At 54.2% G+C, this 26569-nt stretch overlaps 1 protein-coding gene across 1 annotated transcript in view; it reads right to left on the reverse strand.

Moving 5' to 3' along the window:
- LOC148136850 (uncharacterized) overlaps positions 1-26569 on the reverse strand; it is a gene marked incomplete at its 3' end in the record, with an annotated part of 264129 nt that overhangs the window by 54511 nt on the left and 183049 nt on the right. The window contains exons 56-66 of the mRNA XM_087982832.1: positions 23590-23751; positions 22652-22834; positions 21438-21596; positions 20079-20234; positions 18938-19087; positions 18094-18246; positions 14426-14569; positions 13511-13666; positions 10632-10784; positions 9858-10019; positions 1825-1980 (exon numbers count right to left, since the gene is read on the reverse strand). Coding sequence (XP_087838958.1) covers positions 1825-1980; positions 9858-10019; positions 10632-10784; positions 13511-13666; positions 14426-14569; positions 18094-18246; positions 18938-19087; positions 20079-20234; positions 21438-21596; positions 22652-22834; positions 23590-23751 — 1734 coding nt within the window. The remainder of the gene's footprint in view (positions 1-1824; positions 1981-9857; positions 10020-10631; positions 10785-13510; positions 13667-14425; positions 14570-18093; positions 18247-18937; positions 19088-20078; positions 20235-21437; positions 21597-22651; positions 22835-23589; positions 23752-26569) is intronic.

Here is a 26569-nt window from a genome sequence, read left to right on the forward strand (position 1 = left end):
GAGAGAGAGAGAGAGAACAGCTTTCACCACAACTGCTGATCCAACACAGACCCTTCCCTGGGAAACATCTCTCACAGACAGCAGTGAAACTGGAGCTAGAGGGGGTGGCAGAGATAGGGAGAGGTGCAGGGACTGGAGGGGGTTACAGAGATACGGAGGGGGTGGAGGGGGGTTACAGAGATAGGGAGGGGGTGTAGGGGGGTTACAGAGACAGGGAGGGGGTGTAGGGGGGGTTACAGAGACAGGGAGGGGGTGTCGGGGGGTTACAGAGACAGGGAGGGGGTGTAGGGAGTTACAGAGATAGGGAGGGGGTGTAGGGGGGTTACAGAGATAGGGAGGGGGTGTAGGGGGTTACAGAGATAGGGAGGGGGTGTAGGGGTGTTACAGAGATAGGGAGGGGGTGTAGGGAGGGTTACAGAGACAGGGAGGGGGTGTAGGAGGGTTACAGAGATAGGGAGGGGGTGTAGGGAGTTACAGAGATAGGGAGGGGGTGTAGGGGGTTACAGAGATAGGGAGGGGGTGTAGGGGGGTTACAGAGATAGGGAGGGGGTGTAGGGAGTTACAGAGATAGGGAGGGGGTGTAGGGGGTTACAGAGATAGGGAGGGGGTGTAGCGGGGTTACAGAGATAGGGAGGGGGTGTAGGGGGGTTACAGAGATAGGGAGGGGGTGTAGGGGGTTACAGAGATAGGGAGGGGGTGTAGGGGGGTTACAGAGATAGGGAGGGGGTGTAGGGAGTTACAGAGACAGGGAGGGGGTGTAGGGAGTTACAGAGACAGGGAGGGGGTGTAGGGGGGTTACAAAGATATGGAGGGGGTGTAGGGGGGTTACAGAGATAGGGAGGGGGTGTAGGGAGTTACAGAGATAGGGAGGGGGTGTAGGGGGGTTACAGTGATAGGGAGGGGGTGTAGGGGGTTACATAGATAGGGAGGGGGTGAAGGGGGGTTACAGAGATAGGGAGGGGGTGGAGGGACTGGAGGGGGTGTAGGGGGGTTACAGTGATAGGGAGGGGGTGTAGGGGGGTTACAGAGATAGGGAGGGGGTGTAGGGGGGTTACATAGCTAGGGAGGGGGTGTAGGGGGTTACATAGATAGGGAGGGGGTGAAGGGGGGTTACAGAGATAGGGAGGGGGTGGAGGGACTGGAGGGGGTTACAGAGATAGGGAGGGGGAGTAGATGGTTACAGAGATAGGGAGGGGGTGTGGGGGGTTACAGACGTAGGGAGGGGGTGTAGGGGGTTATAGGGATAGGGAGGGGGTATAGGAGGGTTACGGAGACAGGGAGGGGGTATAGGGGGTTACAGAGGTAGGGAGGGAGTGTAGGGCGTTATAGGGATAGGGAGGGGGTGTAGGGGGTTATAGGGATAGTGAGGGGGTATAGGGGGGTTACGGAGATAGGGAGGGGGTGTAGGGGGTTATGGAGACAGGGAGGGGGTGTAGGGGCTGGAGGGTGTTTCAGAGATGGAGAGAGGTTTAGGGCCTGGAGGGGGTAACAGGAGTAGGTGGGGTGCAACGGCGGTTACAGATTTGATTGGATTTGAAGACAATAATGCCGTGTGTACAGCAGGAGGCAGTATTGCACAGCGTGCCATTGGCTGTTCCCAATCCCACATGGTGGTGTGTGAACCACACTCAGTGTGTGACACTCAGGGTTGAATGGGGGAACAGAGATCGGAGAGACAGCAGTGTTTCACGATGAGCTGAACACCATGGAAGATGGTAATGGTGAGGTTAGTCAGGAGAGGAATGTGAGAATTGAGTCTGAGACAGACAGCTCTCTCCCACCCAGATACAGTGACGTGGCTCTGAGGGGATCTCTCCTCCTTACCTCCAGGCTTGAAGCTCATGATACATCTCCTCCCACATCCAGACTCACAACACTTTTGCCAGATATCACAGTCGTCATCAGTGGAACATTGAGAGCCCAGTTTCATCTGACAAATGGGCAGGAGACGAGATTCTGCTGGACATTCAAAGGCCTCCTCTGTGGGGAAAGCATGACTCTGAGCTCAAACTAAACTGCTGCTGGACAGGGTTAACAGTTCACAACATCAAGGACGAGGAACACAAGGAGACCATTCAGATCATCTGGACTACCCCAATCGCTCAACAAGATCATTGCTGATCCACCACATGGACTGTACTTTCTTGTCATCTCCCTGCACACCCACATTCTGTTTACATCTCGCATTCACACAAACCACTTTGCTCTCCCCAACACACAGGGAAGACTCTCCAATCAATCACAACTAAAGGTACACTCTCAACTCTCCTCTCACACGCACAGGGACCACTCTCCTCTCACACACACACAGGGACCACTCTCCTCTCACACACCCACACAGGGACCACTCTCCTCTCACACACACACACACAGGGACCACTCTCCTCTCACACACACACAGGGACCACTCTCCTCTCACACACACACACAGGGACCACTCTCCTCTCACACACAGGGACCACTCTCCTCTCACACACACACAGGGACCACTCTCCTCTCACACACACACACAGGTACCACTCTCCTCTCACACACAGGGACCACTCTCCTCACACACACACACAGGGACCACTCTCCTCTCACACACACACAGGGACCACTCTCCTCTCACACACACACACAGGGACCACTCTCCTCTCACACACACACACACAGGGACCACTCTCCTCTCACACACACACAGGGACCACTCTCCTCTCACACACACACACAGGGACCACTCTCCTCTCACACACACACAGGGACCACTCTCACACACACACACAGGGACCACTCTCCTCTCACACACACAGGGACCACTCTCCTCTCACACACACACAGGGACCACTATCCTCTCACACACAGACACAGGGACCACTCTCCTCTCACACACACACAGGGACCACTCTCACACACACACACAGGGACCACTCTCCTCTCACACACACACAGGGACCACTCTCCTCTCACACACACACACAGGGACCACTCTCCTCTCACACACACACAGGGACCACTCTCACACACACACACAGGGACCACTCTCCTCTCACACACACAGGGACCACTCTCCTCTCACAGACACAGGGACCACTCTCCTCTCACACACACACAGGGACCACTCTCCTCTCACACACACAGGGACCACTCTCCTCTCACACACACACAGGGACCACTCTCCTCTCACACACACACAGGGACCACTCTCCTCTCACACACACACACAGGGACCACTCTCCTCTCACACACACACAGGGACCACTCTCCTCTCACACACACACACAGGGACCACTCTCCTCTCACACACACACAGGGACCACTCTCACACACACACACAGGGACCACTCTCCTCTCACACACACAGGGACCACTCTCCTCTCACACACACAGGGACCACTCTCCTCTCACACACACACAGGGACCACTCTCCTCTCACACACACACACAGGGATCACTCTCCTCTCACACACACACAGGGACCACTCTCCTCTCACACACACAGGGACCACTCTCCTCTCACACACACACAGGGACCACTCTCCTCTCACACACACACACAGGGACCACTCTCCTCTCACACACACACACAGGGACCACTCTCACACACACACACAGGGACCACTCTCCTCTCACACACACAGACAGGGACCACTCTCCTCTCACACACACACACAGGGACCACTCTCCTCTCACACACACACAGGGACCACTCTCCTCTCACACACACACACAGGGACCACTCTCCTCTCACACACACAGGGACCACTCTCCTCTCACACACACACAGGGACCACTCTCCTCTCACACACACACACAGGGACCACTCTCCTCTCACACACACACAGGGACCACTCTCCTCTCACACACACAGGGACCACTCTCCTCTCACACACACAGGGACCACTCTCCTCTCACACACACACAGGGACCACTCTCCTCTCACACACACACACAGGGATCACTCTCCTCTCTCACACACACACAGGGACCACTCTCCTCTCACACACCCACACAGGGACCACTCTCCTCTCACACACACAGGGACCACTCTCCTCTCACACACACACAGGGACCACTCTCCTCTGACAGACACAGGGACCACTCTCCTCTCACACACACACACAGGGACCACTCTCCTCTCACACACACACAGGGACCACTCTCCTCTCACACACACACAGGGACCACTCTCCTCTCACACACACAGGGACCACTCTCCTCTCACACACACACAGGGACCACTCTCCTCTCACACACACACACAGGGACCACTCTCTTCTCACACACACAGGGACCACTCTCCTCTCACACACACACAGGGACCACTCTCACACACACACACAGGGACCACTCTCCTCTCACACACACACACAGGGACCATTCTCCTCTCACACACACACACAGGGACCACTCTCCTCTCACACACACACAGGGACCACTCTCCTCTCACACACACACACAGGGACCACTCTCTTCTCACACACACAGGGACCACTCTCCTCTCACACACACAGGGACCACTCTCCTCTCACACACACACAGGGACCACTCTCCTCTCACACACACACAGGGACCACTCTCCTCTCACACACACACAGGGACCACTCTCACACACACACACAGGGACCACTCTCCTCTCACACACACAGGGACCACTCTCCTCTCACACACACACAGGGACCACTCTCCTCTCACACACACACAGGGACCACTCTCACACACACACACAGGGACCACTCTCCTCTCACACACACAGGGACCACTCTCCTCTCACACACACACAGGGACCACTCTCCTCTCACACACACACACAGGGATCACTCTCCTCTCACACACACACAGGGACCACTCTCCTCTCACACACACACAGGGACCACTCTCCTCTCACACACACACACAGGGACCACTCTCTTCTCACACACACACAGGGACCACTCTCCTCTCACACACACACACAGGGACCACTCTCCTCTCACACACACACAGGGACCACTATCACACACACACACAGGGACCACTCTCCTCTCACACACACAGGGACCACTCTCCTCTCACACACACACAGGGACCACTCTCCTCTCACACACACACACAGGGACCACTCTCCTCTCACACACACACAGGGACCACTCTCACACACACACACAGGGACCACTCTCCTCTCACACACACAGGGACCACTCTCCTCTCACACACACAGGGACCACTCTCCTCTCACACACACACAGGGACCACTCTCCTCTCACACACACACACAGGGATCACTCTCCTCTCACACACACAGGGACCACTCTCCTCTCACACACACAGGGACCACTCTCCTCTCACACACACACAGGGACCACTCTCCTCTCACACACACACACACAGGGACCACTCTCCTCTCACACACACACACAGGGACCACTCTCACACACACACACAGGGACCACTCTCCTCTCACACACACAGACAGGGACCACTCTCCTCTCACACACACACACAGGGACCACTCTCCTCTCACACACACACAGGGACCACTCTCCTCTCACACACACACACAGGGACCACTCTCCTCTCACACACACAGGGACCACTCTCCTCTCACACACACACAGGGACCACTCTCCTCTCACACACACACACAGGGATCACTCTCCTCTCACACACACAGGGACCACTCTCCTCTCACACACACAGGGACCACTCTCCTCTCACACACACACAGGGACCACTCTCCTCTCACACACACACACAGGGATCACTCTCCTCTCTCTTCTCACACACAGGGACCACTCTCCTCTCACACACACACAGGGACCACTCTCCTCTCACACACACAGGGACCACTCTCCTCTCACACACACACAGGGACCACTCTCCTCTCACACACACAGGGACCACTCTCCTCTCACACACACACAGGGACCACTCCCCTCTCACACACACAGGGACCACTCTCCTCTCACACACACACAGGGACCACTCTCCTCTCACACACACACAGGGACCACTCTCACACACACACACACAGGGACCACTCTCCTCTCACACACACACACACAGGGACCACTCTCCTCTCACACACACACAGGGACCACTCTCCTCTCACACACACACACAGGGACCACTCTCCTCTCACACACACACAGGGACCACTCTCCTCTCACACACACACAGGGACCACTCTCCTCTCACACACACACAGGGACCACTCTCACACACACACACAGGGACCACTCTCCTCTCACACACACAGGGACCACTCTCCTCTCACACACACACAGGGACCACTATCCTCTCACACACAGACACAGGGACCACTCTCCTCTCACACACACACAGGGACCACTCTCACACACACACACAGGGACCACTCTCCTCTCACACACACACAGGGACCACTCTCCTCTCACACACACACACACAGGGACCACTCTCCTCTCACACACACACAGGGACCACTCTCACACACACACACAGGGACCACTCTCCTCTCACACACACAGGGACCACTCTCCTCTCACAGACACAGGGACCACTCTCCTCTCACACACCCACACAGGGACCACTCTCCTCTCACACACACAGGGACCACTCTCCTCTCACACACACACAGGGACCACTCTCCTCTCACACACACAGGGACCACTCTCCTCTCACACACACACAGGGACCACTCTCCTCTCACACACACACAGGGACCACTCTCCTCTCACACACACACACAGGGACCAATCTCCTCTCACACACACACAGGGACCACTCTCCTCTCACACACACACACAGGGACCACTCTCCTCTCACACACACACAGGGACCACTCTCACACACACACACAGGGACCACTCTCCTCTCACACACACAGGGACCACTCTCCTCTCACACACACAGGGACCACTCTCCTCTCACACACACACAGGGACCACTCTCCTCTCACACACACACACAGGGATCACTCTCCTCTCACACACACAGGGACCACTCTCCTCTCACACACACAGGGACCACTCTCCTCTCACACACACACAGGGACCACTCTCCTCTCACACACACACACAGGGACCACTCTCCTCTCACACACACACACAGGGACCACTCTCACACACACACACAGGGACCACTCTCCTCTCACACACACAGACAGGGACCACTCTCCTCTCACACACACACACAGGGACCACTCTCCTCTCACACACACACAGGGACCACTCTCCTCTCACACACACACACAGGGACCACTCTCCTCTCACACACACAGGGACCACTCTCCTCTCACACACACACAGGGACCACTCTCCTCTCACACACACACACAGGGATCACTCTCCTCTCACACACACAGGGACCACTCTCCTCTCACACACACAGGGACCACTCTCCTCTCACACACACACAGGGACCACTCTCCTCTCACACACACACACAGGGATCACTCTCCTCTCTCACACACACACAGGGACCACTCTCCTCTCACACACCCACACAGGGACCACTCTCCTCTCACACACACAGGGACCACTCTCCTCTCACACACACACAGGGACCACTCTCCTCTGACAGACACAGGGACCACTCTCCTCTCACACACACACACAGGGACCACTCTCCTCTCACACACACACAGGGACCACTCTCCTCTCACACACACACAGGGACCACTCTCCTCTCACACACACAGGGACCACTCTCCTCTCACACACACACAGGGACCACTCTCCTCTCACACACACACACAGGGACCACTCTCTTCTCACACACACAGGGACCACTCTCCTCTCACACACACACAGGGACCACTCTCACACACACACACAGGGACCACTCTCCTCTCACACACACACACAGGGACCATTCTCCTCTCACACACACACACAGGGACCACTCTCCTCTCACACACACACAGGGACCACTCTCCTCTCACACACACACACAGGGACCACTCTCTTCTCACACACACAGGGACCACTCTCCTCTCACACACACAGGGACCACTCTCCTCTCACACACACACAGGGACCACTCTCCTCTCACACACACACAGGGACCACTCTCCTCTCACACACACACAGGGACCACTCTCACACACACACACAGGGACCACTCTCCTCTCACACACACAGGGACCACTCTCCTCTCACACACACACAGGGACCACTCTCCTCTCACACACACACAGGGACCACTCTCACACACACACACAGGGACCACTCTCCTCTCACACACACAGGGACCACTCTCCTCTCACACACACACAGGGACCACTCTCCTCTCACACACACACACAGGGACCACTCTCTTCTCACACACACAGGGACCACTCTCCTCTCACACACACACAGGGACCACTCTCCTCTCACACACACACAGGGACCACTCTCACACACACACACAGGGACCACTCTCCTCTCACACACACAGGGACCACTCTCCTCTCACACACACACAGGGACCACTCTCCTCTCACACACACACACAGGGATCACTCTCCTCTCACACACACACAGGGACCACTCTCCTCTCACACACACACAGGGACCACTCTCCTCTCACACACACACAGGGACCACTCTCCTCTCACACACACAGGGACCACTCTCCTCTCACACACACACACAGGGACCACTCTCTTCTCACACACACACAGGGACCACTCTCCTCTCACACACACACACAGGGACCACTCTCCTCTCACACACACACAGGGACCACTATCACACACACACACAGGGACCACTCTCCTCTCACACACACAGGGACCACTCTCCTCTCACACACACACAGGGACCACTCTCCTCTCACACACACACACAGGGACCACTCTCCTCTCACACACACACAGGGACCACTCTCACACACACACACAGGGACCACTCTCCTCTCACACACACAGGGACCACTCTCCTCTCACACACACAGGGACCACTCTCCTCTCACACACACACAGGGACCACTCTCCTCTCACACACACACACAGGGATCACTCTCCTCTCACACACACAGGGACCACTCTCCTCTCACACACACAGGGACCACTCTCCTCTCACACACACACAGGGACCACTCTCCTCTCACACACACACACACAGGGACCACTCTCCTCTCACACACACACACAGGGACCACTCTCACACACACACACAGGGACCACTCTCCTCTCACACACACAGACAGGGACCACTCTCCTCTCACACACACACACAGGGACCACTCTCCTCTCACACACACACAGGGACCACTCTCCTCTCACACACACACACAGGGACCACTCTCCTCTCACACACACAGGGACCACTCTCCTCTCACACACACACAGGGACCACTCTCCTCTCACACACACACACAGGGATCACTCTCCTCTCACACACACAGGGACCACTCTCCTCTCACACACACAGGGACCACTCTCCTCTCACACACACACAGGGACCACTCTCCTCTCACACACACACACAGGGATCACTCTCCTCTCTCTTCTCACACACAGGGACCACTCTCCTCTCACACACACACAGGGACCACTCTCCTCTCACACACACAGGGACCACTCTCCTCTCACACACACACAGGGACCACTCTCCTCTCACACACACAGGGACCACTCTCCTCTCACACACACACACAGGGACCACTCTCCTCTCACACACACACAGGGACCACTCTCCTCTCACACACACACAGGGACCACTCTCCTCTCACACACACAGGGACCACTCTCCTCTCACACACACACAGGGACCACTCTCCTCTCTCACATACACTCAGGGACCACACTCCACTCCCACACACACCGGGAGCTCACCCCTCTCCTTCACTCACGGGCATCTCTCTCTTCCCTCACAGAACTGCACCTCTCTCGTACACTCTCCTCTTTGAGAGATGAGTTCTCCCTCTCTTACCTCGCCTCTGGACCCCATAGACGCAGCGTTTGCCGCAGTTCCCGACGTTACAGCACTGCTTCCACCTTGCGCAGTCTTCGTCTACCTCACACTCCTCGGCATCGTCCCGGTCACAGATATGTCGCATCTGGAATGGTTTGGGACACTCTGCGTCTCGCTTTCCTGTTATCGGGTCAGATCAGAATTCAGTGAGAGGCCGGATGGAAATTCAGCACCGCCCTGGTTATACGGAGTAGGGGATGATCCAGGGAAAAACAAGGGGAAGCCTGGAGACAAAGGGGTAGATTGGGTATGGCAGTGTGACAATGAGGAGGGAGGGTTTCACACTGGTTTCCATTCTGGGTTGGCCAAACATGACAGCTCAGTGAGTAAGGTGAAATGGGAGATGGGGGGAGCTGGGACTGGGGGAAATGGGAATGGGGAATACAGAGAGGGTGGCAAATGGGTGTCAGTTTTGTGAGCAGCACCTTCCAATGGGTACAAGCTGATGACGACAGGATTGGGCAGACTGGGGCTGGCTTTCCAATGGGATATAGTAGACTGGGGGAGACTCGCTCCCATTGGGAATGATCCTGAAATGGCTCTGGATGAGCTGGGACCTGGGATGGAGTCTCCTACTGAGAGGGGACACCCTCAAACTGAATACTCCAACTGCAGGGGGCAGGGAGATTGGGTTCCTGGGACAGAGAGGGGTCTCTGCCTCAGACAGATTGTCTCCACCAGGCGTGTGCAGTGTTTGCTAAAGGGGGGGATGGGAGGGTCAGTCATCCTCACCGTGTTTGTGATACCGATGGACACATCTCTTCCCACATCCGGCCTCACAGCACGAGAGCCACAGATCACAGTCATCGTCATTTGTACATTCCTGGCCGTAGTTAACATTGCACATCGGGGTAAGGCGCCTGGCATCTGGGCAGCTCCCATTCTCTGGAGAGCAGAAGGAAAGGGAAAAGACTGGGTTAAAGCTCAGTCAGAGTCTCAGGTTAAACACCTCCGGATGGACAGGATGGAAACTGAGCAAGTCTCTCTCAGTCTACATGGTCCCCAACGATCATACACACAGCAAAGTGTAAAGAATACATCTCTCCTTATTGTTTTAACCTGGAAGGAAAGCTCCCTCTACACTGTCCCCATCAAACACTCCCTGGGCAGGGACAGCATGGGGTAAGATACAGAGGAAACCTCCCTCTACACTGTCCCCATCAAACACTCCCAGGACAGGGACAGCATGGGGTTAGATACAGAGGAAACCTCCCTCTACACTGACGGCATCAAACACTCCCAGGACAGGGACAGCATGGGGTAAGATACAGAGGAAATCTCCCTCTACACTATCCCCATCAAACACTCCCAGGACAGGGACAGCATGGGGTTAGATACTGAGGAAATCTCCCTCTACACTGTCCCCATCAAACACTCCCAGGACAGGGACAGCATGGGGTTAGATACAGAGGAAATCTCCCTCTACACTGTCCCCATCAAACTCTCCCAGGACAGGGACAGCATGGGGTTAGATACAGAGGAAATCTCCCTCTACACTGTCCCCATCAAACACTCCCAGGACAGGGACAGCATGGGGTTAGATACTGAGGAAATCTCCCTCTACACTGTCCCCATCAAACTCTCCCAGGACAGGGACAGCATGGGGTTAGATACAGAGGAAATCTCCCTCTACACTGTCCCCATCAAACACTCCCAGAACAGGGACAGGATGTGGTAAGATACAGAGGAAATCTCCCTCTACACTGTCCCCATCAAACACTCCCAGGACAGGGACAGCATGGGTTTAGATCCAGAGGAAATCTCCCTCTACACTGACCGCATCAAACACTCCCAGGACAGGGACAGCATGGGTTTAGATACAGAGGAAATCTCCCTCTACACTGTCCCCATCAAACACTCCCAGGACAGGGACAGCATGGGGTTAGATACAGAGGAAATCTCCCTCTACACTGTCCCCATCAAACACTCCCAGGACAGGGACAGCATGGGGTTAGATACAGAGGAAATCTCCCTCTACACTGTCCCCATCAAACACTCCCAGGACAGGGACAGGATGGGGTAAGATACAGAGGAAATCTCCCTCTACACTGTCCCCATCAAACACTCCCAGGACAGGGACAGGATGTGGTAAGATACAGGGGAAACCTCCCTCTACACTGTCCCAATCAAACACTCCCAGAACAGGGACAGGATGTGGTAAGATACAGGGGAAACCTCCCTCGACACTGTCCCAATCAAACACTCCCAGGACAGGGACAGCATGGGGTTAGATACAGAGGAAATCTCCCTCGACACTGTCCCCATCAAACACTCCCAGAACAGGGACAGGATGTGGTAAGATACAGAGGAAATCTCCCTCTACACTGTCCCCATCAAACACTCCCAGGACAGGGACAGGATGGGGTTAGATACAGAGGAAATCTCCCTCTACACTGACCCCATCAAACACTCCCAGGACAGGGACAGGATGGGGTTAGGCACAGAGGAAATCCTCCTCTACACTGACCCCATCAAACACTCCCAGGGGAGGGACAGCATGGGGTTAGATACAGAGGAAATCTCCCTCTACACTGTCCCCATCAAACACTCCCAGGACAGGGACAGCATGGGGTAAGATACAGAGGAAATCTCCCTCTACACTGTCCCCATCAAACACTCCCAGGACAGGGACAGGATGGGCTTAGATACAGGGGAAACCTCCCTCGACACTGTCCCCATCAAACACTCCCAGAACAGGGACAGGATGGGGTTAGATACAGAGGAAATCTCCCTCTACACTGACCCCATCAAACACTCCCAGGACAGGGACAGGATGGGGTTAGGCACAGAGGAAATCCTCCTCTACACTGACCCCATCAAACACTCCCAGGGGAGGGACAGCATGGGGTTAGATACAGAGGAAATCTCCCTCTACACTGTCCCCATCAAACACTCCCAGGACAGGGACAGCATGGGGTAAGATACAGAGGAAATCTCCCTCTACACTGTCCCCATCAAACACTCCCAGGACAGGGACAGCATGGGGTAAGATACAGAGGAAATCTCCCTCTACACTGACCCCATCAAACACTCCCAGGACAGGGACAGCATGGGGTAAGATACAGAGGAAATCTCCATCTACACTGTCCCCATCAAACACTCCCAGGACAGGGACAGCATGGGGTAAGATACAGAGGAAATCTCCATCTACACTGTCCCCATCAAACACTCCCAGGACAGGGACAGGATGAGGTAAGATACAGAGGAAATCTCCCTCTACACTGACACCAACAAACACGCCCATGACAGGGACAGCATTGAGTAAGATACAGAGGAAATCTCCCTCTACACTGTCCCCATCAAACACTCCCAGGACAGGGACAGCATGAGGTAAGATACAGAGGAAATCTCCCTCTACACTGACCCCATCAAACACTCCCAGGGGAGGGACAGCATGGGGTAAGATACAGGGGAAACCTCCCTCTACACTGTCCCCATCAAACACTCCCAGGACAGGGACAGCATGGGGTTAGATACAGAGGAAACCTCCCTCTACACTGACCCAATCAAACACTCCCATCACTGGGTTATATTTTGAGGTCATGCTCCCCTATCCAGTGTCCCCCCATAACATCCCCCCACCCCACAACCATCACCAGATGACCCCTCACCTCCTTTGAAGAATCGGAAAACGCATCTTTTTCCACAGCCAGCGTCACAGCACATTTGCCAATGGTCACAGTCAGCATCTGCCTCACACTCATCTCCCAACGTCATGTTACAGACCTTGCCCAGGGTACGGCTGTGTGGGCACTGTGACTCTCCCTCTGTGTGGGCATAGATAATGAGACATTATTACAGAGCCTGATCTGAGCATACCACCCTCCTTTACAGACACAGGCCTCCAGACTCCTCCAAAGTCAAATCCAGGGACAATAACTCACTGCACCCACCGTCCAACCACCTCCCCATTACCACCCAAAGCCACACCACCTCCTTCTCCATCCCTGGTTAGAGCTGGGCTCACAGACAGTGCTCCATTGCCTCCAGTGTGCTGGCGGAGGGAGCGAGGCCTCCTCCTGTAATCCCACCTCAGTGAGAGCAGAGGGTCACAGGCTTGGCCATTTCCATCAGAGAGAGAGAGAGAGTGTGAGAGTGAGAGTGTGAGTGTGAGAGTGAGAGAGTGTCAGTATGAGAGAGAGTGTGAGTGTGTTTGAGTGTGTGTGTGTGTGTATATGTGCGTGTGTGTCTGTCTATATGAGTGTGTGTGTGTGTGTGTGTGTGTGTGTGTGGATGTGAGTATGTGTGTGTGTGTGAGTGCATGTGTGTGTATATATGAGAGTGTGCGCATGTGTGCGTGTATATAGTGTGTGTATATGTGCGTGTGTGTGTATGTGTCTATCTATATGAGTGTGTGTGTGTATGTGTCTATCTGTATGAGTGTGTGTGTGTATGTGTCTATCTATATGAGTGTGTGTGTGTGTGTGTATATGTGAGTGTGAGAGTGAGAGGGGGTTTCTCAGTGCAGTGATACCACATTGTCCATGGGAAGACCCTCTGATGGTCTGGCTTCACACTGTCCTTACTGTGCAGTGAGCTGCTGTAAACACATTTCCTCCCAGAGCCCATGTCGCAGCATTGTTCCCAGCTCCCGCAGTCCTCATCTGTCACACACGACACATTCGAATGCCTCTTCACCCGGGATGGATCAGGGCACTCTCCTTCCTCATCTACAACACAACAACATGGAGATTACAGGAGGAGGGGAAAGGGGGCATATCAGCTAGAAAAATATTGGCAGTATTGTCAGTGGGTCAGTGTTGAGGCAGTAGGCACCGTTGGAGGGTCAGTGCTGAGGGAAAGGCGCGGACAAAAGGTCAGTGCTGAGGGAGTGGCAATGCTGGGTGATCAGTGCTGAGGTAACAAAACCCGAGGGCAGGTCTAGGCTGAGGGAGCAGGAACTGGTGGGGAGTCAGTGCTGAGGGAGGGGGCACTGGCGGAGGGTCAGTGCTGAGGGAGCGGCAATGCTGGGTGATCAGTGCTGAGGGAAAAAACCCCCGAGGGCAGGTCCAGGCTGAGGGAGCAGGAACTGGTGCAGGGTCAGTGCTGAGGGAGGGGGCACTGACGGAGGGTCAGTGCTGAGGGAGCAGGCACTGTCAGAGGGTCAGTGCTGAGGGCGCAGGCACTGACGGAGGGTCATTGCTGATGGAGCAGGCAGTGCCGGAGGGTCAGTGCTGAGGGCGCAGGCACTGTCGGAGGGTCAGTGCTGAGGGAGCAGGCACTGTCGGAGGGTCAGTGCTGAGGGAGCAGGCACTGTCAGAGGGTCAGTGCTGAGGGAGCAGGCACTGTCAGAGGGTCAGTGCTGAGGGAGCAGGCACTGTCTGAGGGTCATTGCTGAGGGAGCAGGCACTGTCAGAGGGTCAGTGCTGAGGGAGCAGGCACTGTCTGAGGGTCATTGCTGAGGGAGCAGGCACTGTCTGAGGGTCAGTGCTGAGGGAGTAGGCACTGTCGGAGGGTCAGTGCTGAGGGAGCAGGCACTGTCAGAGGGTCAGTGCTGAGGGAGTGGGCACTGTCGGAGGGTCAGGGCTGAGGGAGCAGGCACTGTCTGAGGGTCAGTGCTGAGGGAGCAGGCAGTGTCGGAGGGTTCGTGCTGAGGGAGCAGGCATTCTCAGAGGGTCAGTGCTGAGGGAGCAGGCCCTGACGGAGGGTCAGTGCTGAAGGAGCAGGCACTGACAGAGGGTCAGTGCTGAGGGAATGGGCACTGTCAGAGGGTCAGTGCTGAGGGAGCAGGTACTGTCGGAGGGTCAGGGCTGAGGGAGCAGGCACTGACGGAGTGTCAGTGTTGAGGGAGCAGGCACTGTCAGAGGATCAGGGCTGATGGAGTGGGCACTGTCGGAGGGTCAGTGCTGAGGGAGCAGGCCCTGACGGAGAGTTGGTGCTGAGGGAGCAGACACTGACGGAGGGTCAGTGTAGAGGGAGCAGGCACTGTCGGAGGGTCACTGCTGAGGGAGCAGGCACTGTCGGAGCGTCAGTGCTGGGGAAGGACATTAATATCTTTCTGGATCGGTGGTGCTGGAAGAGCACAGCAATTCAGGCAGCATCCGAGGACAGGCAAAATCGACGTTTCGGGCAAAAGCCCTTCATCAGGAATAAAGGCAGAGAGCCTGAAGCGTGGAGAGATAAGCTAGAGGAGGGTGAGGGTGGGGAGAGAGTAGCATAGAGTACAATAGGTCAGTGGGGAAGGAGATGAAGGTGATAGGTCAGGGAGGAGAGGGTGGAGTGGATAAGTGGAAAAGGAGCTGGGCAGGTCGGACAAGTCCGGACAAGTCAGGGGATCGAGTTGCTGGAGGTTAGAAACTAGGATGAGGTGGGGGAAGGGGAAATGAGGAAACTGTTGAAATCCACATTGATGCCCTGGGGTTGAAGTGTTCCGAGGTGGAAGATGAGGCGTTCTTCCTCCAGGCGTCTAGTGGTGAGGGAGCAGCGGTGGAGGAGGCCCAGCACCTCCATATCCTCGGCAGAGTGGGAGGGGGAGTTGAAATGTTGAGCCACGGGGCGGTTTGGTTGATGGTGCGGGTGTCTCGGAGATGTTCCCTAAAGCGCTCTGCTAGGAGGCGCCCAGTCTCCCCAATGTAGAGGAGACCGCATCGGGAGCAACGGATAAAATAGATGATATTAGTGGATGTGCAGGTAAAACTTTGATGAATGTGGAAGTCTCCTTTAGGGCCTTGGATGGAGGTGAGGGAGGAGGTGTGGGCACAGGTTTTACAGTTCCTGCGGTGGCAGGGGAAAGTGCCAGGATGGGAGGGTGGGTGGTAGGGGGGCGTGGACCTGACCAGGTAGTCACGGAGGGAACGGTCTTTGCGGAAGGTGGAGAGGGGTGGGGAGGGAAATATATCCCTGGTGGTGGGGTCTGTTTGGAGGTGGCGGAAATGTCGGCGGATGATTTTCTGTCTATCTCTATTTCTCCCTCTCGGTCTCTCTCACCAATTCCATCTTGCTGGAATGAAGAATGAAGAATACCTTTTACACTGTGTTCCTGGATTCCTCTACTCCACGACATGTGAAAATAAAATAGAAATCTAAACCTAAGTCTCGTCTGTGTCACGTCTCGAGTTGTTTGGACTCCTTCATCCTCTGCTACTCTCTGGTTTGAACACACCATCTGTCCAATCATATTTCCCACCAGCCGCTCTCCCAGTCCTTCCATGTCCCTTTCTATGTCCCTCTCTCATTCCTCCGTCATGTCACCCAGAGTCTGTCTGCCTCATTCCTCCCCTCACTCTGTCTCATTCTTCCCTCGCCTCTCTACCTCAATCTCTTTCCTCCCTAACCGTCCCCTCTCTCTCTTTGATTGTCTCTCCCATTCTCACGGTCCCTCTCTCTCTCACACACACACACTCTCTCACTCACACACACACACACTCTCTCACTCACACACACACACACACTCTCTCACTCACACACACACACACAAACAACACACACACACACACTCACACACGCACACACACACTCAGACACACACTCACACACACACAAACTCACGCAGACACAAACACACACACACTCTCACACACACACACACTCTCACACACACACACACTCACACACAGACACAAATACACACACACACACACACACAGCCACACAATATCCATCTCTCTCTCTCTCTCTCTGTCCAATCTTCCCAGTGCCCCCTCCTCTCTCTGTCTCTGTGTCCCATTCTCCTGGTTCCCTTTGCTCTCTCTCTCTCCCTCTGTCTCTCCCATCTGCCCAGTGCCCCCTCCTCTCTCTGTCTTTCCCTCTGTCTCTCTCTCTCTCTCTCTCTGTGTCCCATTCTCCTGGTTCCCTTTGCTCTCTCTCTCTCCCTCTCTCTGGCCCATCTTCCCAGTGCCCCCTCCTCTCTGTCTCTCTCTCTCTGTGTCCCATTCTCCTCGTCCCCTTTGCTCTCTCTGTCCCATCTTCCCAGTGCCCCCTCCTCTCTCTGTCTTTCCCTCTGTCTCTCTCTCTCTCTCTCTGTGTCCCATTCTCCTGGTTCCATTTGCTCTCTCTCTCTCCCTCTCTCTGGCCCATCTTCCCAGTGACCCTTCCTCTCTCTGTCTCTCTGTCTCTCTCTCTCTGTGTCCCATTCTCCTCGTCCCCTTTGCTCTCTCTGTCCCATCTTCCCAGTGCCCCCTCCTCTCTCTGTCACTCTCTCTCTCTCTGTTGCTCTCCACAACATCTCCCTCACAGTGTCATCCCCACAACGTACCATCATCCATGAAGCTGGGGATACAGATATTTCCACATTTGCTCTCACAGCAGCTCTGCCAGGCATCACAGTCTTCATCTCCGCTGCAACGATCTCCGAGTTTCAGGTCACACATGGGCTCCAGGCGGTGGGGAGCAGGACAGGTATCATCACCTGGACAACACAGAGACAGTATGGATACGGTTGTACGGAAACACACAACTCCCTTGGATCTGCTCGAGTGAGACACGAGGGACTCCCACGGCTCTTCCATCACTGACAGACCAGCTCCACAGCCCCGGGATTCAGGAAGCCTCAGGTATTTAGGCAATTCCAGGTGAATCTCCGAATACCACCCGCTCACATCCCCCTATGCCGCGGACGCGCGCACACAGACACACACACATAGAAACACACACACATAGACAGACACACACACACACACCCCACCCACACTCACACACATACACACACACACCCACACACAGACACACACTCTCTCACACACACACATACACCCACACACAGACACACACACACACAGCAACACACACACACAGCAACACACACACACACACACAGACACACACACACAGGCACACACCCACACACACACAGAGACAGACACACACATAGACACACACACACACACACAGACACAAAGACTCACACATGCACACACGCAGACTCACACATACAGACACACATACAGACACACACACACACACACCCACACACACACCCACACACACACACACCCACACTGATACCCAGACACACACACCCAGCTCCCTGCCCACACTGCCATGTACTGTAATCACCACACCATAGTCTCTGATCAAACAAAGACACACTGATCACTTACGGCTCATGAGGAAACGAGGTACACATCTCTTTCCACAGGTGGCATCGCAGCATGATGACCAGGCATGGCAGTCAGTGTCATTCTGACACACGTCTCCCAACTTCATCTCACAGAATGGGTCCAAGCGGGTGGAGGCAGGGCACTGGGTCGCTGGAAGGAACAAACTGACAGTCACATCAGGACATATGGAGAGGGTCACACTCCCACAGGACAGGGACAGCATGGGGTTAGATACAGGGTAAAGGTCTCTCTACATTAACCCCCCGATCAAACACTCCCATGGACAGGGACAGCATGGGGTTAGATACAGAGTAAAGGTCTCTCTACACCATCCCCCCGATCAAACACTCCCAGGGACAGGGACAGCATGGGGTTAGATACAGAGTAAAGGTCTCTCTACACCAACCCCCCGATCAAACACTCCCAGGGACAGGGACAGCATGGGGTTAGATACAGAGTAAAGGTCTCTCTACACCATCCCCCCGATCAAACACTCCCAGGGACAGGGACAGCATGGGGTTAGATACAGAGTAAAGGTCTCTCTACACCATCCCCCCGATCAACCACTCCCACAGGACAGGGACAGCATGGGGTTAGATACAGAGTAAAGGTCTCTCTACACCATCCTCCCGATCAAATACTCCCAGGGACAGGGACAGCATGGAGTTAGATACAGAGTAAAGGTCTCTCTACACCATCCCCCCGATCAAACACTCCCACAGGACAGGGACAGCATGGGGTTAGATACAGAGTAAAGCTCCCTCGACACCATCCCCCTGCTCAAACACTCCCACAGGACAGGGACAGCATGGGGTTAGATACAGAGTAAAGCTCCCTCTACACCACCCCCCGATCAAACACTCCCAGGGACAGGGACAGCATGGGGTTAGATACAGAGTAAAGCTCCCTCTACACCATCCCCCTGCTCAAACACACCCAGGGACAGGGACAGCATGCGGTTAGATACAGAGTAAAGGTCTCGCTACACCATCCCCCCGATCAAACACTCCCAGGGACAGGGACAGCATGGGGTTAGATACAGGGTGCAGCTCACACCACACTGTCCCACCAACAAACCCTCCTGGCTCGATACCTGTAGCCAGTGGATGATACACAGAGCTTAACAGAAGTGGTGCCTTACGTCTGGACAGGAACTTGAAGACACATCTATTCCCACAGGTGGTATTGCAGCAGGTTTGCCAGCCCTCGCAGTCGCTGTCCTCATTGCACTGAGTGTGGAAACTCATGGTACAGACGTGGCTCAGTCTGGAAGGTGAGGGACACCTTTGCTCGCTCCCTACAGAGACAGAGGCTCCATCTTAGCTTCAGAAACTGCTGCTGCTGCTGCTTGAACTATCATTCACTGACTTCGCCCCGAGCTCAGGGGCAGGGTGATAGGGAGAGAGAGAGAGAGAGAGAGAGAGAGAGAGAGAGAGGGGGAGAGAAAGAAATAGAGACAGAGTGAGGGGGAGAGAGAGAGAGAGAGACAGGGAGAGAGAGACAGAGAGAGAGAAAGAAATAGAGACAGAGCGAGGGGGAGAGAGAGCAAAAGACAGGCAGGGAGAGAGAGAGAGAGACAGAGAGAGAGAAAGAAATAGAGACATTGAGAGAGACAGACAGAAACAGGGATAGAGAGTCAGAGACAAAGCGGGGGGGGCGGTCGAGAGAGAGAGCAAGAGAGAGAGAGGGAGTTGGAGACAGAGAGAGAGAGAGAGAGACAGAGAGAAAGAGAACAGTAATAGGGAGCAGGAGAGACAGACAGAGACAGAAAGAGAGGCGGGGACAGAGGAAGACAGAGACAGAGAAAAATAGACAAACACAGATAGAGATGGAAAGAGAGAGGGAAGGAAAGAGAGACAGACAGCCAGACAGAGGAAGAGACAGAGAGAAAGAAACAGACAGGGAGAGACACAAAGAGAGACAGAGAGAAAGAGCAAAACACGGTGAGAGGGACAGATAGAGAGAGAGAGAGGGAGACAGAGGCAGAGAGAGAGAGAAACAGAGAGACAGAGTTGGGGAGACGCAGACAGAGAGAGACACACACGTAGAGTAGGAGAGAGAGAGAGAGACAGAGAAAGGGAGAGAGAGACAGAGAGGGAGCGACACAGTGAGAGACAGAGGGACAGAGAGGGAGAGAGACAGATGGAGGGAGACAAAGAGAAACTGAATGGGAGAGAAAGGAAGAGTGAGAGATGTGATGGGAAGAAAGAAGGTGTGAGAGAGAAAGAAAGAAAGAAAGAGAGACACACAAACTGACAAGAAAGACAGAGTTCGAAGAACTGATCATGTCTGCCCAATGTCGCAGAGACGTCCATTGACAGAGGGAAAGACCGAGAGCGAGGGAGAGAGCGAGAGACACACATTCACACATACGCAGAAATAGCAACACAAACACAGTGACTTTCTGTGTCTCCCGATCCCTGATGAACATGCTCTGGGGTGGAGGTTGTGGGTGGGGAGGGAGAGGGTAGGGTGGTGCTAAGTAAACTGGGTGACTTACTCCTGCTGCGGTAGGAATGGACACAGCGTTGCCCACAGCTGGTGTTGCAGCACATCTGCCATGCGTAGCAGTCATCATCGTCCTCACACAGCTCACCGTACTTCAGATTACACACAGCAGAGAGGCGAGCAGGAGAAGGACACATTCCAGATGTCCGATCTGTCACAGAGAGAGAGGGAGGGAGGGAGGGACAGGGAAAGGGAGAGAGATAGACACAGCTCAGACACAGAGGAAGGCCTCATCAAGGACATCAGTTCACCAAACTCAGCCTGCTGGGAAAAGGATATTCCCAACACTCAACTTGCTGGGAGCAGGGTATTCCGCACACTCAGCCTCCTGGGAGCAGGGTATTCCCCACACTCAGCCTTCCGGGGACAGGTTGTTACCCATACAAAGGCTGCTGGGAACAGGATATTTCATACATCCAGCCTGCTGGGAACAGAATATTCTCCACACTCAGCCTGCTGGGAACAGGGTGTTCCCCACACTCAGCCTGCTGGGAACAGATTATTTCCCACACTCAGCCTGCTGGGAACAGGATATTCCACACACTCAGCTTGCTGGGAACAGGGTGTTCCCCACACTCAGCCTGCTGGGAACAGGATATTCCACACACTCGGCCTGCTGGGAACAGGGTGTTCCCAACACTCAGTCTGTTAAGAACAGGATATTCCCCACTCTCAGCCTGCTGGGAACAGGATATTCCACACACTCAGCCTGCTGGGAACAGGATATTCCCCACACGCAGCTAGCTGGGAGCAGGACGTTCCCCACAGTCAGCCTGCTGGGAATAAAGTGCTCCCCAATACTCAGCCTGCTGGAAACAGGGTGTTCCCCACACTCAGGCTGCTGGGAACAGGGTGTTCCCCACACTCAGCCTGTTGAGAACAGGGGATTCCCCACTCTCAGCCTGCTGGGAGTGGGTTTCCTCCACACTCAGCCTGCTGGGAGTGGGTTTTCTCCACACTCAGCCTGCTGGGAGCAGGATATTCCTGACCATCAGCCTACTAGGAACAGGGTGTTCCCCATACTCAGCCTGCTGGGAGCAGGATATTCCTGACCATCAGCCTGCGAGGAACAGGGTGTTCCCCATACTCAGGCTGCTGGGAACAGGGTACTCCCCACATTCAGCCTGCTGGCGGCAGTGTGATTACATGACTCTCTGCTGGGATGTAGCTGGATCTTGGAGGGACTAACCAACCATATGCAGTTACCTGAGACTGACAAACTCCTGTTCTGCCCCATGAAGGGGTGGACACAGCGTCTACCACACGGCGTCTCACAACACGACCTCCACTTGCCACAATCCTCATCATCTTCACACGAGACGCTGTGATTCATCCTGCAGACACGATCCAGGCAGGACGGGTTAGGACACTCCTCAGATTTCCCCGAGTCTGCAAATGTAATAGTTCCGGTTATAGGAGAGATCAGGAGAGGTGTGGGTGTGTGAGAGACAGAGACAGAGAGATTGAGAGGGTGGGGGAGAGAGGGACAGGGGGAGAATGAGAGGGAGATCAAGAAGTGAGAGGAACAGGGAGAGAAATGTGACAAAGACAGAGAGAGACAGAGGAACATGCAAGAGGCAGACTGAACAAGAGGTGACACAGAGAGAGGGCGAGAGAGAGACAGGAGAGATAGCAACACAGAGAGCAAGTGACAGAGGGAGAGACGTGAGCCAGGAAGAGAGGGAGTCGAATGCGGCAAAGACAGAAAGAGAGACACAGATGAACATGCAAAAGACAGACAGAAAGAGAGGTGACAGAAAGACAGGGCGAGAGACAGACAGGAGAGATAGCAATACAGAGGGACTGATGGAGAGGCATGATGGAGAAAGAGAGAGAGTGGAATGTGACAATGACAGACACAGAGAGAGAGAGAGACACACACAGACAGAGAGAGAGAGAAAGAGAGAGAGACACAGAGACAGACAGACAAAGAGAGAGAGAGAGAGAGAAACAGACAGACATGCAAAAGCAGGAGATGAAACGACGTCACAGAGAGAGAGAGAGAGAGATGTGCTGCAGGAATGCACAAAGAGAGGCAAAGGGAAATACACCACAGACACAAAGTGAGATATAAAGAAGGAAAGCTCACAGAGCTGCCTCATACAGACAGGTTAAGCAGCCATGCCCTTTGGACCAGGAACTACCTCCATGAGACTTTCTGTAGAACGACAGAACACAACGTTTCTGACACCCAGCATCACAGCATCTTTGAGATCCAGCACAATCTTGGTCGGAGTCACACACCTTCCCAAAAGTGGAGTTACACACACGGGCAAGATGATCTGGGCGAGGGCACTGCCCGTCGTCTTCCATTGGGAGAAAAGAGAGAGACAGAACCACACGGGGTGAGACACAGAGTAAAGACCCCTCTACATTGTCCCCATTAAACACTCCCAGGAAAGGGACAGCACGGGATTAGACACAGAGTAAAGAACCCTCTACATTGTCCCCAGTAAACACTCCCAGGAAAGGGTCAGCACGGGGTTAGATACAGAGTAAAGACCCCTCTACATTGTCCCCATTAAACACTCCCAGGACAGGGACAGCACAGGGTTAGACACAGAGTAAAGTCCCCTCTACATTGTCCCCATTAAACACTCCCAGGAAAGGGACAGCACGGGGTTAGACACAGAGTAAAGAACCCTCTACATTGTCCCCATTAAACACTCCCAGGACAGGGACAGCACGGGGTTAGACACAGAGTAAAGACTCCTCTACATTGTCCCCATTAAACACTCCCAGGACAGGGACAGCATGGGGTTAGACACAGAGTAAAGACCCCTCTACATTGTCCACATTAAACACTCCCAGGACAGGGACAGCACGGGGTTAGACACAGAGTAAAGTCCCCTCTACATTGTCCCCATTAAACACTCCCAGGACAGGGACAGCACGGGGTTAGATACAGAGTAAAGACCCCTCTACATTGTCCCCATTAAACACTCCCAGGACAGGGACAGCACGGGGTTAGACACAGAGTAAAGACCCCTCTACATTGTCCCCATTAAACACTCCCAGGACAGGGACAGCACGGGGTTAGACACAGAGTAAAGACCCCTCTACATTGTCCCCATTAAACACTCCCAGGACAGGGACAGCACGGGTTAGACACAGAGTAAAGACCCCTCTACATTGTCCCCATTAAACACTCCCAGGACAGGGACAGCACGGGGTTAGACACAGAGTAAAGACTCCTCTACATTGTCCCCATTAAAGACTCCCAGGACAGGGACAGCACGGGGTTAGATACAGAGTAAAGACCCCTCTACATTGTCCCCATTAAACACTCCCAGGACAGGGACAGCACGGGTTTAGACACAGAGTAAAGAGCCCTCTACATTGTCCCCATTAAACACTCCCAGGACAGGGACAGCACGGGGTTAGACACAGAGTAAAGACCCCTCTACATTGTCCCCATTAAACACTCCCAGGACAGGGACAGCACGGGGTTAGACACAGAGTAAAGACCCCTCTACATTGTCCCCATTAAACACTCCCAGGACAGGGACAGCACGGGGTTAGACACAGAGTAAAGACCCCTCTACATTGTCCCCATTACACACTCCCAGGAAAGGGACAGCACGGGGTTAGACACAGAGTAAAGAACCCTGTACATTGTCCCCATTAAACACTCCCAGGACAGGGACAGCACGGGGTTAGACACAGAGTAAAGAACCCTCTACATTGTCCCCATTAAACACTCCCAGGAAAGGGACAGCACGGGGTTAGACACAGAGTAAAGACCCCTCTACATTGTCCCCATTAAACACTCCCAGGACAGGGACAGCACGGGGTTAGATACAGAGTAAAGACCCCTCTACATTGTCCCCATTAAACACTCCCAGGACAGGACAGCACGGGGTTAGACACAGAGTAAAGACACCTCTACATTGTCCCCATTAAACACTCCCAGGACAGGGACAGCACAGGGTTAGACACAGAGTAAAGACCCCTCTACATTGTCCCCATTAAACACTCCCAGGAAAGGGACAGCACGGGGTTAGACACAGAGTAAAGACCCCTCTACATTGTCCCCATTAAACACTCCCAGGACAGGGACAGCACGGGGTTAGATACAGAGTAAAGACCCCTCTACATTGTCCCCATTAAACACTCCCAGGACAGGGACAGCACGGGGTTAGACACAGAGTAAAGACCCCTCAACATTGTCCCCATTAAACACTCCCAGGACAGGGACAGCACGGGGTTAGACACAGAGTAAAGATCCCTCTACATTGTCCCCATGAAACACTCCCGGGACAGGGACAGCAGGGGGTTAGACACAGAGTAAAGACCCCTCTACATTGTCCCCATTAAACACTCCCAGGACAGGGACAGCACAGGGTTAGACACAGAGTAAAGAGCCCTCTACATTGTCCTCATTAAACACTCCCAGGACAGGGACAGCACGGGGTTAGACACAGAGTAAAGACCCCTCTACATTGTCCCCATTAAACACTCCCAGGACAGGGACAGCACGGGGTTAGATACAGAGTAAAGACCCCTCTACATTGTCCCCATTAAACACTCCCAGGACAGGACAGCACGGGGTTAGACAGAGATTAAAGACACCTCTACATTGTCCCCATTAAACACTCCCAGGACAGGGACAGCACAGGGTTAGACACAGAGTAAAGACCCCTCTACATTGTCCCCATTACAAACTCCAGGGACAGGGACAGCACGGGGTTAGACACAGAGTAAAGACCCCTCTACATTGTCCCCATTAAACACTCCCAGGACAGGGACAGCACGGGGTTAGACACAGAGTAAAGACCCCTCTACATTGTCCCCATTAAACACTCCCAGGACAGGGTCAGCACGGGGTTAGACACAGAGTAAAGACCCCTCTACATTGTCCCCATTAAACACTCCCAGGACAGGGACAGCACGGGGTTAGACACAGAGTAAAGACCCCTCTACATTGTCCCCATTAAACACTCCCAGGAAAGGGACAGCACGGGGTTAGACACAGAGTAAAGACCCCTCTACATTGTCCCCATTAAACACTCCCAGGACAGGGACAGCACAGGGTTAGACACAGAGTAAAGACCCCTCTACATTGTCCCCATTAAACACTCCCAGGACAGGGACAGCACGGGATTTGACACAGAGTAAAGACCC

Source organism: Chiloscyllium plagiosum, unplaced genomic scaffold, assembly GCF_037043375.1.
Source record: "Chiloscyllium plagiosum isolate Xiang-an unplaced genomic scaffold, Cpla_swu_hap1 HiC_scaffold_44, whole genome shotgun sequence".
Taxonomy (NCBI): Eukaryota; Metazoa; Chordata; class Chondrichthyes; order Orectolobiformes; family Hemiscylliidae; genus Chiloscyllium; species Chiloscyllium plagiosum.